Source organism: Ptychodera flava, chromosome 5, assembly GCF_041260155.1.
Source record: "Ptychodera flava strain L36383 chromosome 5, AS_Pfla_20210202, whole genome shotgun sequence".
NCBI lineage: Eukaryota > Metazoa > Hemichordata > Enteropneusta > Ptychoderidae > Ptychodera > Ptychodera flava.
Window position 1 is genome coordinate 22,299,340 of NC_091932.1, and position 15,424 is coordinate 22,314,763.

At 38.5% G+C, this 15,424-nt stretch overlaps 1 protein-coding gene across 1 annotated transcript in view; it reads left to right on the forward strand.

Moving 5' to 3' along the window:
• The window catches only part of LOC139132533 (uncharacterized), a 35,073-nt gene that overhangs the window by 19,032 nt on the left and 617 nt on the right, over nucleotides 1–15,424 (forward strand). Inside the window, exons 3-9 of the mRNA XM_070698842.1 lie at nucleotides 592–810; nucleotides 1,193–1,417; nucleotides 2,399–2,617; nucleotides 2,966–3,190; nucleotides 8,841–9,059; nucleotides 11,199–11,225; nucleotides 13,262–13,501. Of these exons, the coding sequence (XP_070554943.1) occupies nucleotides 592–810; nucleotides 1,193–1,417; nucleotides 2,399–2,617; nucleotides 2,966–3,190; nucleotides 8,841–9,059; nucleotides 11,199–11,225; nucleotides 13,262–13,501 (1,374 nt within the window). The remainder of the gene's footprint in view (nucleotides 1–591; nucleotides 811–1,192; nucleotides 1,418–2,398; nucleotides 2,618–2,965; nucleotides 3,191–8,840; nucleotides 9,060–11,198; nucleotides 11,226–13,261; nucleotides 13,502–15,424) is intronic.

The window sequence follows — 15,424 nt, forward strand, 5'->3', positions numbered from 1 at the left end:
AAGAAGAAAACCTTAAAAATCCATTTTAGAAATTTAGGAAAAAAATAAGGATTACTAAGCAAACTTTGGTATTAGGAAACACTTATCCAATTACAGCCACACGTGAAGTTTAAAATTGCCATCACACTGTATATTCCCTAGGAAAAAAAGGCAATTTTCGATTTTCACAATAAGATTTAAACCTATAAAAAGGTGATTTACCAATTTAGTTTCTAAATTAGTTACCATGAGTGGTCAAACAAAATGTATTGAATAAGTTTTGATGTCCGAATATCTATCCTCAAGGCGTATTCTCCGTGAAAAAAACCCACATTTTATCTAGTGGATTCAAATCAACAGTAACAGCCTCTTTAGCTCAAAAGTGGATGATTGAAAAAAATGTGTATTATTTCAGCTATGGCATACGGCCATTAATAGACAACAAAATTCAATACAAAAGTGCACATTTAATACAACATATTACTTTCTTAACTTATTTGAGAAGTGCACTGACTATCACTAGACGTGATGTGATGGGGAGACCCTCGAGTTAAAAAATAAGAGAATTGAATCTACATTATGCTAACGGGTAAAGATGGTATTTTCTCCTAGCGGAACGTTTGGTTGGAGCAGTTTTGCGTGTTGGTTCGAGCAGTGACATCGCAAGTAACACCCAATGTGGAAACACGGTCACCAGTAACGAAATATCCAATTCGATCACAATTACATTCGATTGCAGCGATGGCACAAATGGGCGCTATGTAAGTGTTCAACTGGAAGGCAAAAATGAGTACCTTACGCTGTGCGAAGTCGAAGTTTACGGATCGTTGTGTAAGTAAAAATAACGGATTTGTTTTCGTTTGACAAATAGCGACCGACAAATTCATCATGGTTCAGGATACATTATTCAAACAAACCACTCAATTGGCCGTTTCAGTAGAGAGCTCTATCTGCAAGTGTGCTTACCTGCACTTGTGGTTCACATCGCATCATGTTTGCTTCAATGTGTTGTTTCAGTGAAATTCCTAGCTGCCAGTATTGGGAAAGCAGAAAACAGTGAAAGGTGATGACCTATCATGAACAACATGACAATAAACAGTGAGATTTACAATTTTCATTGAATCGTTTAAGGTGCCATTCACAAATCTCCTATATCATACGGAATAACAAGACAACCACACTTTCCTTGAAACTTCTACATTTTCTTTCTCAGTATCAGAAAATATCGCCGTTGGAAAACCAGCTTCTCAAAGCAGCCTTTACGCAGGTTCGCCACCAGCTGGCGCCCAAAGTGCTGTTGATGGAAACACAGACAGCAACTGGTCAAGCGAATCATGTACTCATACTGTGCAGGAGCAAAATGCATGGTGGAAGGTTGATCTTCAGAACATATACAACGTTGAGAAGGTGGTCATTACAAATCGCAAGGACTGCTGCTGTGAGTTGTTAGTTAGCTTTCAAAAAATCTTGTTTTAAAAGTTTATTAAATAATGATGTCAAGTTGTTGTCTAGCCTAACCAATACAGACTCTACATACTTGAAACAGAAATTTTGGCCTAAACTGTTAAAATTGGAAGTTAAATCCTCATGGTATAAAGAATTTGTTAAAATAAGTTATATTACTTTGAAAGATGTTCCAGCTTTATGAACACATTGCAAACTATATATATGCAGTTCATCGCTGTTACAAAAGGTCATATGGATTATACAAATCACAACTCGTTACAGTAACTATATTAATACCACAATCCAAGACCTGGGTTTCCTTTGGAGCACAATGAAAGGTGCACTGTGAACGAAACTCAAGTTTCCTTTAAGGTAGTTTGCGCCTCGAATCTAGTGGACTTAAGGGTTTGTCCAAACTTAATAAAGAGGATTTTAAAAATCTCCTTCAAAAATTTACAATTATTAGGGATTACGACGCAAAATTTTACTGGGAAAACCTACCAAATTATAATCACCGTTGAAATTTGAAATGACCGCTACACCTGTATTCATTGCTGGGCACAAAAGAAAATTTCCGATTGTTCGCAGAATTATGACGTTAAAAACTATATTTACTGAATGAGCTTCAGAAATGGTCAATATGAATGGTCAACCTAACAATCCTGTAAGAGATTTAGAGTCCGAATATCGAAGGTGCATCCTACTTCAAGAAAACAAATTCATTCAGTGATTAGATTCACTTTCACAGAATACGTTAAATTGGCTTAAAAAGGGGGAAAATTTTTGGCGGTTATGGTATAAATTGAACAACCTGATTAAATAAAAGTTCATATTTAGCAGAGCAAAATACTTTAAGCTTAACATTTATATGGCAAACATTCTTATTTGAGAAGCGCACTGTTTATCAGCGGAAATAATGTGATCAGGAAAGTCTCACCTTTTAAATATAAGATTTGAATCTATATTCTCCTAGCGGAACGTTTGGTCGGAGCAGTTGTGCGTGTTGGTTCGAGCGGTGACATCGCAAGGAACGCCAAATGTGGAAGCACGGTCACCAGTAACGGAATATCCAATTCGATCACAATTACATTCGATTGCAGCGATGGCACAAATGGGCGCTATGTAAGTGTTCAACTGGAAGGCAAAAATGAGTACCTTACGCTGTGCGAAGTCGAAGTTTACGGATCGTTGTGTAAGTAAAAATAACGGATTTGTTTTCGTTTGACAAATAGCGACCGACAAATTCATCATGGTTCAGGATACATTATTCAAACAAACCACTCAATTGGCCGTTTCAGTAGAGAGCTCTATCTGCAAGTGTGCTTACCTGCACTTGTGTTTCAGTGAAATTCCTAGCTGCCAGTATTGGGAAAGCAGAAAACAGTGAAAGGTGATGACCTATCATGAACAACATGACAATAAACAGTGAGATTTACAATTTTCATTGAATCGTTTAAGGTGCCATTCACAAATCTCCTATATCATACGGAATAACAAGACAACCACACTTTCCTTGAAACTTCTACATTTTCTTTCTCAGTATCAGAAAATATCGCCGTTGGAAAACCAGCTTCTCAAAGCAGCCTTTACGCAGGTTCGCCACCAGCTGGCGCCCAAAGTGCTGTTGATGGAAACACAGACAGCCACTGGTCAAGCGAATCATGTACTCATACTGTGCAGGAGCAAAATGCATGGTGGAAGGTTGATCTTCAGAACATATACAGCGTTGATAAGGTGGTCATTACAAATCGCAAGGACTGCTGCTGTGAGTTGTTAGTTTTACTTTTAAAAATGCTAGTATTAAAAGTTCGTTAGATGATGACAGGTTTTTGCGCATTTCAACGAAAGTAAACCATGTATATTCTAAATAGCGGTGTCCATGTTAGCCCGTTTTAATTCTCGAAAGTATTTTTAACTAAAAAACATATCGTCATTGTGTTAAATTTTATTTAAGTTTAGCTTATTCAATTTTTTTCTAATTTGCTATTACAATGTAAGACGTTCAAAATTTGTAAGCACATGGCACACTCCATCCATGCTTTAATATATTCCACCTTGTAACAAAAGGTCACACCGTTTACACAAATCACACTTCGGTACACCGTTAATACCACTATGCAAGACTTGATCTCCCTTGGGAACACTAAGCAATGTGTACTGTACACAAACGATCAAGTTTCCTTCAAGGTATTTGTGTCTCGAATTTAAAGACAGCCCTATTCAAAATAATACGGTGTTTCCAGTTGGGTTCGTACTCACAACATACGGTAACCAGTCACCTAGAAGAGAAGTAACTCGCTCCAAATCCCCACTCACAAAAAGGAGTGGTTCAATAACAGAGCCTATAGCTGTTACAATGTTTCTGGCTGTGACCTCTCAACACGTTGTAGAGTTCCAAAGTACTGACTCTCGTACACTCACTATCACACATCGCACACAAATTTATCGAAGCAATTAACACATCACTTTACTGGGCGAAAGAACGCATCAGGGACTATCAACCCATGGAAGAAGATACGGTTATTCCAATCGGGTTCGAACTCACAACATACGGTATTCAGTCACTCAGCAGAGTAACAGACAGAGCCGCTCGGCCAAAGTCCCCACTCTCAAATAAGAGTGGATCAATAACAGAGCTTACAGTTGTTACAATATTTCTGATTATGATCCCTAAACATAAAGAAAAAGTCACGGGTTTCTTTGAAGAATTTGGTACTATAGCCACACTTGAAATTTTAAATGGCTGCAGTACCTGTTTATTCCATTGGAAAAAGAAAATTTTCGACTTTCTCGAAAATAAGCCATTGAATCTTAACTTACTCAATGAGCTTCAAAATTAGTCCCACTGGTTAGTCAATTAAAATTTATTTTTAGAGTCTAGACATCTACCCCCGAGGTGCATTTTACCTCAAGAAACACTTATTTTGGAAAGGGTTCATTCTACAGCAGTCTCATTAACTTAAAAGCAAAACAATAAATATCATATATTTCTACAAAAAAGCATATACCCATTATGAAACATCCGATTCAATACAGAAGTGCATGTATAATTTAATGCAATGCTTTATAGCTGATATAGTGATGTGCTTATAGCTTTCAATCTGAAAAGTTAACTGTTTACCACTGAGCATTGTGAGATCAAGAAACTCTCATTTGAAAATATACTTATATTTCTTGATTGAGTAAATTCAGTGATTTCCGACAATAATATTATATAGGGTTCAGCCCTTGGTGTCGCACCAGGGGTTAAGATTGGAAGTGTTATTTGTATTGATTCAAAAAAAGAATTAATCGTTACTTGCTATATACGTTTGAACGACAACTATGCCAAGTTTACCCTCTGATGAAATATACAGCTAGTTTTCAATCGGATTCGAACCCACAACACACGGCATCAGTCGCCTAGCTGAGAGGCCACAGAGAGAACCGCTCGGCTAAATCTCCATTCCCCCAAAAAGAGTGGTTCAATAGCCGGCTAAGTTGTTACATTTTTCTGACTGAGACCGCTCAACACGTTGTAGAGTTCGTGAAGCACTCACGCACGCATGCTCACTATCATACATCGCACATACACACTTTATCGAAGCAAAGAAACGAATTTCATCGCTTTAACTGGGCGAACGATAACCTCGGGGACAATTCTGTCCGCCAGCAGAGTTACAAACCCAGGGTAGAAAATACGGCTAGTTTTCAATCGGATTCGAACCCACAACACACGGCATCAGTCGCCTAGCTGAGAGGTCACAGAGAGAGCCGCTCGGCTAAATCTCCACTCCCCAAAAAGAGTGGTTCAATAGCCGGCTAAGTTTTTACATTTTTCTGACTAAGACCGCTCAACACGTTGTAGAGTTCGTGAAGCACTCACGCACGCATGCTCACTATCATACATCGCACATACAGACTTTATCGAAGCGAAGAAACGAATTTCATCGCTTTAACTGGGCGAACGATAACCTCGGGGACAATTCTGTCCACCTGCAGAGTTACCAACCCAGGGTAGAAAATACGGCTAGTTTTCAATAGGATTCGAACCCACAACACACGGCATCAGTCGCCTAGCTGAGAGGCCACAGAGTAAACAGCTCGGCTAAATCTCCACTCCCAAAAAAGAGTGGTTCAATAGCCGGCTAAGTTGTTACATTTTTCTGACTGAGACCGCTCAACACGTTGTAGAGTTCGTGAAGCACTCACGCATGCATGCTCACTATCATACATCGCACATACAGACTTTATCGAAGCAAAGAAACGAATTTCATCGCTTTAACTGGGCGAACGATAACCTCAGGGACAATTCTGTCCACCAGCAGAGTTACCAACCCAGGGTAGAAAATACGGCCAGTTTTCAATCAGAATCGAACCCCCAACACACGGCATCAGTCGCCTAGCTGAGAGGTCACAGAGAGAACCGCTCGGCTAAATCTCCACTCCCAAAAAAGAGTGGTTCAATAGCCGGCTAAGTTGTTACATTTTTCTGACTGAGACCGCTCAACACGTTGTAGAGTTCGTGAAGCACTCACGCACGCATGCTCACTATCATACATCGCACATACACACTTTATCAAAGCGAAGAAACGAATTTCATCGCTTTAACTGGGCGAACGATAACCTCGGGGACAATTCTGTCCACCAGCAGAGTTACCAACCAAGGGTAGAAAATACGGCTAGTTTTCAATCGGATTCGAACCCACAACAAACGGCATCAGTCCCCTAGCTGAGAGGCCATAGAGAGATAAGCTCAGCTAAATCTCCACTCCGAAAAAAATGTGGTTCAATAGCCGGCTAAGTTTATACATTTTTCTGACAGAGACCGCTCAACACGATGTAGAGTTCGTGAAGCACTCATGCACGCATGCTCTCTATCATACATCGCACATACACACTTTATCGAAGCGAAGAAACGAATTTCATCGCTTTAACTGGGCGAACGATAACCTCGGGGACAATTCTGTCCACCAGCAGAGTTACCAACCCAGGGTAGAAAATACGGCTAGTTTTCAATCGGATTCGAACCCACAACACACGGCATCAGTCGCCTAGCTGAGAGGTCACAGAGAGAACCGCTCGGCTAAATCTCCACTCCCAAAAAAGAGTGGTTCAATAGCCGGCTAAGTTGTTACATTTTTCTGACAGAGACCGCTCAACACGTTGTAGAGTTCGTGAAGCACTCACGCACTCATGCTCTCTATCATACATCGCACATACACACTTTATCGAAGCAAAGAAACGAATTTCATCGCTTTAACCTCGGGGACAATTCTGTCCACCAGCAGAGTTACCAACCCAGGGTAGAAAATACGGCTAGTTTTCAATCGGATTCGAACCCACAACACACGGCATCAGTCGCCTAGCTGAGAGGCAACAGAGAGAACCGCTCGGCTAAATCTCCACTCCCATAAAAGAGTGGTTCAATAGCCGGCTAAGTTTTTACATTTTTCTGACTGAGACCGCTCAACACGTTGTAGAGTTCGTGAAGCACTCACGCACGCATGCTCACTATCATACATCGCACATACACACTTTATCGAAGTCAAGAAACGAATTTCATCGCTTTAACTTGGCGAACGATAACCTTGGGGACAATTCTGTACACCAGCAGAGTTACCAACCCAGGGTAGAAAATACGGCTAGTTTTCAATCGGATTCGAACCCACAACACACGGCATCAGTCGCCTAGCTGAGAGGCCACAGAGAGAACCGCTCGGCTAAATCTCCACTCCCATAAAAGAGTGGTTCAATAGCCGGCTAAGTTGTTACATTTTTCTGACTGAGACCGCTCAACACGTTGTAGAGTTCGTGAAGCACTCACGCACGCATGCTCACTATCATACATCGCACATACACACTTTATCGAAGCAAAGAAACGAATTTCATCGCTTTAACCTCGGGGACAATTCTGTCCACCAGCAGAGTTACCAACCCAGGGTAGAAAATACGGCTAGTTTTCAATCGGATTCGAACCCACAACACACGGCATCAGTCGCCTAGCTGAGAGGCCACAGAGAGAACCGCTCGGCTAAATCTCCACTCCCATAAAAGAGTGGTTCAATAGCCGGCTAAGTTGTTACATTTTTCTGACTGAGACCGCTCAACACGTTGTAGAGTTCGTGAAGCACTCACGCACGCATGCTCACTATCATACATCGCACATACACACTTTATCGAAGCAAAGAAATGAATTTCATCGCTTTAACCTTGGGGACAATTCTGTCCACCAGCAGAGTTACCAACCCAGGGTAGAAAATACGGCTAGTTTTCAATCGGATTCGAACCCACAACACACGGCATCAGTCGCCTAGCTGAGAGGCCACAGAGAGAACCGCTCGGCTAAATCTCCACTCCCATAAAAGAGTGGTTCAATAGCTGGCTAAGTTTTTACATTTTTCTGACTGAGACCGCTCAACACGTTGTAGAGTTCGTGAAGCACTCACGCACGCATGCTCACTATCATACATCGCACATACACACTTTATCGAAGTCAAGAAACGAATTTCATCGCTTTAACTGGGCGAACGATAACCTTGGGGACAATTCTGTACACCAGCAGAGTTACCAACCCAGGGTAGAAAATACGGCTAGTTTTCAATCGGATTCGAACCCACAATACACGGCATCAGTCGCCTAGCTGAGAGGCCACAGAGAGAACCGCTCGGCTAAATCTCCACTCCCAAAAAAGAGTGGTTCAATAGCCGGCTAAGTTGTTACATTTTTCTGACTGAGACCGCTTAACACATTGTAGAGTTCGTGAAGCACTCACGCACGTATGCTCACTATCATACATCGCACATACACACTTTATCGAAGCAAAGAAACGAGGAAAGTTCACGTACACGATGTCAGACCCGGCTTCATGAATAGATTTTCTGAAATGTGTAGAAATGTCGAACAATTTTTACCACGATATCAACCTATTGTGTTTAACAAGGGACGTATTGTGCCATCATTATTGTTGCAATAGTAACTGCACTACCACACGTCCCTTTGCTAGCTGAAAACTACAGCGTTCCGTCTAAAAAAGGGCATTTTTGCATCTAGTTATTGACACAGGGGGCGCTTTTATAAATTCTATCCCAGCATTGTTTGCGCATGCCCTCATTCATACGCACGACATTTTTCTCTCTTTTTCTGTTTAGGCGCGATGGTAACGATATTTTGTATTCGTGACAATTGAATAATAATACTTACTTGCTAATAAAAGAGATATAAATGGCTAATAAAAGAGAGAGATTTTATAATTGGCATGTTATAAAATAATACTTTGCACGTTTCGTATTTGTTTATTTACGAGCACTCAAATAAACATGGCGGCGCCCATAAAATTAAGTAGAACGAACGAGTACACATTCAAACATTTGATAAAAGTGAGATTAAATGAGTTCAAGTTTAGTTTTGAAGCATAAACTTTGCTTTGCTTGCAGCGGAGCGTTTGGTTGGAGCCGTTGTACGTGTTGGTTCAAGTAGTGACGTAGCAAGCAACAGCCAGTGTGGAAATACGGTCACAAGCGATCAGATAACCCAATCGATCACAATACCATTCAATTGCAATGTTGGTACGAAGGGACGATACGTCAGTGTTCAACTTGAAGGAAAAAATGAGTACCTAACACTGTGTGAAGTTGAAGTTTATAAGACTTTGTGTAAGTACAAAAAAGTGGATTTCTTTTATAGATAACGTATTTGTCATAACACAAATATACAATGAGCATATGTATGACAGGTTAAGAACATTGATATATGTCAGCACTGTCTTCAGTTTTATAAGTGGAAAAAATAACGTTTTTTTTTCGAAACCGACATATCCAACTGACCTTTTGTTTATTGAGCAGCATCTAAACTTCAAGTCATTTATGCCTCCAGCAGAGGTATAAGATTATACTTTGACCATGTTAACATTTCAATTAACATAGAATTTCACTACTCTGTAATTAAGAGTATTACCATGTTCGCGTACTATTTTAGATGATCCCTTAACATTTTTTAATGGATGGGATACACAGAGCATTAGACCGGTTACATAGATAATTTTATACGTTCCTTATCTTGCAATAGGAAGTTCTAAACACTACTGATAACAATTCTAATCTCTAATGTGTCTTTCTTCTCTTCAAATTAATAATATCGATTGTATAGGCTAATTAGTTGTGTCCCATTAACGGAAAACCCGAACACTATTTTTAAGTCTGAAATTGTAGAAAAATATAAAGACTCACAAAGTTCACCTACAAGAGATTTTTCAAAGACTACATGTAATATATGGTAATATTGATCATAATTTATTTGAAAAATGTTGCATATGCTCAACTTCAGAAACAAAATTGCTGATCTTGAAAATACTGAACCAGCCATTATGTGAAAAATACTACCGACCAAGTGAAAAGGGAAGTCCTCATCTTATCTACTACCCTTGAAGAGGTTTCATTAGAAATTTAACATACAATGTGAAAGTATAGAAAGTGGCAAAATACTTCAAAGAACGTGAAGTACTTCAGAGGTTCTTGGTTCTTGAAAGGTTCATAAAAGTGACAGAAAGTCGCCGTAAATAGAAAATGCTAATTTATACACATACATAAAGCGCGATAAGGTTATCAAATAATAATATTAGTATTACTATAAGAGAACGTATACCAAATGTTAAAGAAATTTACTGCTCTTCATTAGAAGAGGTACTAAATGGCAAGGATATATTAACAAAGAGTCAGGGAGTGTTCTGAATTTACTTCCAGGGTGACGGGGGTCGGAGGATTTTATAATTTACTTGTGATTTTTTTCCATTGGCCCCTATGTTAAATTATTCGAGAAAATGTGTGGCCCCCTCATATTACCTGATTTTTTTCCATGGCCCAAAATATTTACATGCTTGCTTACGTACTAAGATATTTACAGTCTGACAAGTTTATCAAACTTTGCAGGTATTTACATTGTAATGAATGATACAACAACACATTTCAGACATAAAAATTAAGTGGCCATGAAATCTTCGTTTGCCTCGTATATCAGAAATGAGAAAGAATTTATTTTACCATCTTTTTATGATTTACCGACACTAGCAAAATTGACGTTCACAAAAGCGCGATACTCTGTTTAGTCTGTCAAAATTCCTCCAGCCCCCCCCCCAGTTAATTCTGAACACTCCCTAAAGGCTGATTTAAATAGCTTTGTAAGATAGGTAAACGTTTTATTTTGACGAGCCAGTACTTAAAATCAACTGTCATTTTTTGCCTATATGGTCTACTCTCATAAGCAATTCATTATTTAAGAAAGATACGCCAGCATGATTGTAAGCCTATAATACCCGTATCTGTGTATCGTGGATAAAGTAAATATCTCCCGCTTTGTTGTCTTTCGCCCGTATTCAAACTGAAGTAATGTTAATAACCTTTTTTAGCCGTAGTGAAAGTATCGTCCAACGGGTATTTCTAGTTTTCCAAATTACTTTCATATCGAGTAAATTTAATTGCCAACGTGCAAAGCGAATTGAGCCATTAAAAGTTATCATATAACCAGTGCTCACTGAGTTTCGCAGTTTCCTTCAGAATAGATAAAATGCATATCAACAAATTTACATGTAATATATAGAATGCATTACCAACAGTGCGAACGTAAAGTGTACTTAGTTGCGATGGGTGATAATTTTCCCAAACAATTCTACACTGGCAACATTGAAACATATCATTTTAAATGTTATTTATTTTGTCTGTGTCTCTTTATTAAAGAAACGGAAAATATCCATTTTTGTTGTCACTAAACCTATTAAATTCTATTTAACTTACTTTTAGCCATAGTGACACCACCACCACCAACAGGTATGTATGGTTTTCGCCCTCACTATTATTGAATATTTCGTTTGTTTATTCGAGTTGTTTCCACTGATAACGTGAAAATCTAAATTAGTAGGTTAAAAGTTATCATGAAACACATGTCATTAAATTTTAATTTTCTACAGAATATATCAATTGAGAATCAACAATTAAATATATGGAACTAGCCGTGAATTGAGCGAACATATAGTGTTTGCATACTTGATAGTTGAAATTGGTGATAACTTCAACCCTTTCAGTTGTAGCCCCATAAACATTTCATATTGTAAAAAATGAACTCTCGTTAAATGAAGATTCGCCAGGGTGAATCAAAATTTATATTGCCTCTTCTCTATATTCAGGAAACAGAAAATATTTTGTTCTATTCAATAAGTAATCAAACCTATTTAATTTTTATCAACATCATAATTACCAGTAGCGACACCGCAGCCACCGCCAGATATGTCTGGTTTCCGTCATCACGTTTATTACAAATTTGTCATGATTTATTTCCGTGTTTTCAGACGATTACTTTGATTAATAACGTACGAATCTGATGTAGTTTCTGGACATATCATGTAACACACGGTCACTGAATTTCACAGATTTCTTCGGAATAGGTGATTTACAAAACAACAGTGTAATATATGCGATCATTGCGACCACCGAATGATACAATATTTTAATACGAATGCAAAAATCATTTATCAGCAACAAGCGAAAAATTAAGAAATGGTGCCAAACTATTTCGGTTCGCCTGGTTATACACGCCTTACAATTCATTTAAAAATAGCAGGCTTAGGCTGAAAAAAATTGGCACAGTAGTGAAGGATACAGAACAACACGCCAAACATTACGGATAGAAAACTCAACACCGTTGGAAACAATACACTCTACACCATAGACCCTAGAGAAACTTTCTCTTTGCCTACAGTCTAAGAGTAAACCGAAACCAACGAAACAATACCACTTGGATCAAATTATAAGACAGGAAACCCATAAAATGGTTCATTTTTCAGAATCAGAATATAAATCAAATCCTTGTTTGATTTATTTTCAAGTAAAACTCATATATCACCGCTGAACTCGTTTGTTATTTATTTTCATCTTGCACTCAAGATGACCAAGTTAAGATATTCAACTGTGACACAAATGTGACGTGTTTTTAATCATGGTTGAAAAAAAACAATGACAATGACGTAGTCTTTGAATATTTTACATCCACTACGATCCCAATGTTAGAACGCGAGTATATCCATTTCCGTGTCATTACTCCTATCCTCCAAGCTATCGTCAAATCGATTTGACCATTCAAAGTTATCCCAGCATGATCTCTCCAAATCACGTCACTCACTGTCATGATGAAAATTTACAGTTTACTAAGATTGTTACAGCTTCTCTAATCAAAAAATAAAAATAGAAATATATATGAAATGGTTTTCGTATGGTACGGAGACAAGTATGGCCAATATTGGTTCAACTACTTTCTTAGTATATACAATAAGATATAATTTACAGAATGCTATGCTGAATATTGTGAAGCCATTTGAGGTTGCAATGCGTTACCTCTGTGTTCCACTCACGGCAATGCTTTCCGCACTGTTTATGAGAAGTTGACGTTTGAAATCATTGATATCGTATTTATCACCAGCTTTTGCTGCTCAAGTATCATCTTTGGTGTCGTAGATCTAAAAAGATTCGATGCACTGATGTGAAAACTTTTGTTCATATTGCTAAGATCATTAACTTCACCGACGTTATTCGTAAATATAACAGACTTTCGGTACAATTATAAATGAATGACTGGATTAATAGATATATAAACGAGGAAATGGAAAATCATGTGCTTCTCAAATATATACTGGTCATCAAATGAACAGAGTCATGGTATGTTGTGATGTTTCTGAAAACATTGAGAAGCGCAGTTAGTGACTAGGTTCAAAAGCTTAACTCAGCGTTGAAGAAAAACGATAGTGAAAGGCGTGGATCACCTGAGGTCAATTCCTTTATGCTAACACAGTGTATTTACCTCGTCTTTCTAGCATGTGAGTTTCCTGCTAGTCTTCACAACGTCGCACAGGGCAAGCCAACTGTTCAAAGTTCAGACAAAAAACGGAAAGATTCTGGATCTGAGAACGCTGTGGATGGAGACTTTAATACCAATGCTAAGAAAGGCTCGTGTTCGTGGACGGAGAAAGAATACCAACCTTGGTGGAAAGTTGATCTGGGACAAACTTACAACATTTATGAAGTAGTCATCACCAACAGAGAGGATTGTTGCCGTAAGTAAACAGATCGCATTTGCTAAGATAGTCGAAGGAGACTGCCATGCAAAGACTAGGTGTTAATGTGTTCTTCATTCAGATATGGGTTCACATGGTGATCACTCATGCATACTATCACTATGTAGGGAGTAGGTTATGTGACAGAGGAATAACAACTCATATTTTAAGACTGTCAAAACTCACCAATAACAAACCATGTTAAACAAAACAATAATTTTTATCACATGCACAAGCCAAGTTTGTCGTCTCCGAACAAAAAATACGGGATTTATTCTCTGGTCGTTCTACGTCACGACAACCCGCGTCTATGTATCAATTTTGGTGCGTCGGACCTTTTTTTTGTCGATCTTCGGTGTGCTCGTAAATATGTAAACAAACAACATGGCGGCCGATGTTTCTCCCACGATCAAAAGTCATGTAATGAAATCGATATTTTCACAGACTACGACATTACTAATCCGAACAATGTAAACACAAGAGTGTACCGCCTGTATATTCCGAAGGAATTACGTGAATAATTTGCGGAAACAACGAACTCGAAGTGGTCGCGTATAGCCTACCGTGGGTTCCGTACGCATAGGCGCGACCTTTACAGTGTTCGCGCCGTCGAGATTCAGTCGATATTGTTCCCGAAAAATAGCGTATCTTCGTCTGTGATAAATTTCTAGGACTATGCTATCTTTGAAATATATTATAACTTTGCGGAGATAGCCTACGTGTAGACCGAGAGCTGTCATTTGCTCCACACACGAACGAACGTGAGCGCTAACGCACACGACGGACGACTGGAAATGATTGACAACTTGTGCACGGCGTATTGATATTTATTCCTAAAGTAGTTCAAAGTTTAAACGCGGAATCGTCATGGAAAACTTATTTTATTTTGAAAAAAATAACGAATTCTTGGCTTGTGCATGTGATAAGTATATTATTCCCTCATATTTTTCTTCGTTCAGCTCGGAAAATACTCGTGACGTAATGACCGTGTCACCACTCGTCTTCGACTCGTGGTGACACGGTCATTACGTCACTCGTATTTTCCTTCGCTGAACGAAGAAAAATATGAGGGAATAATATCTAAATATCGCATATTTATCACTGCATGTAATCTTATTTCCCTTACCAATGCCATAAATAATCGAACCTCTAAATGATCCGAATATGTTCTTCGAAATGGGTTCTTTACAGAACGCTTAATCGCAGCCTATAGCCTGAACTTCCTCAATATTACAGCAACGCTTATCTAAGTCAATTCGACAAAGTCAATTCGACAAATTTGAAACTTTTAGCTGAAATTCATTGAAAAACTAAGCGGATAATTACCATATATATCACTTAGCTTTTATTACTCTTTCAAAAAACGTACATACCGTCAAAGGAACACGTGGTATAGTGCTAATGCATTTGAGGATTGTGTATACACTACTTATCTTATTTTTTTAATGAATAAGATTTTGAGTCTCACAAACCCGTTACCTGCAGCTGGCTATTAGTCAACGGTGACATAATTGAATCGACGATTTTATAATAACTTCTATAGATTCAAACACAGCGGCAAATATTTATCCGTCGATAGTAATGTTCAACTACAGAATTTAGTTATACTTAGTTTAGTCACATTTATCTATTGTAACACTGGCAATAATGTTCAAGGGCATTTTCTTGATCGTCGTAGTGTGATCGTAAAATCATTGATAAAAGCAAAACCTATGTGTGCCATATGGCAATGAATGTAATGATCGCAGAGCAAGACTAATGTTGACCTGACAACTTGAAAATAAATTGGCTTCTAAAGGACCACGACCTGCATTCATTCATTAATTCATTCATTCATTCATTCATTCATTTACCCATTTATCAACTCCTTGTTCCATTTCCATAAATTCATTTATTTGGCCAGTCAGTTTTCTATTCACTCAC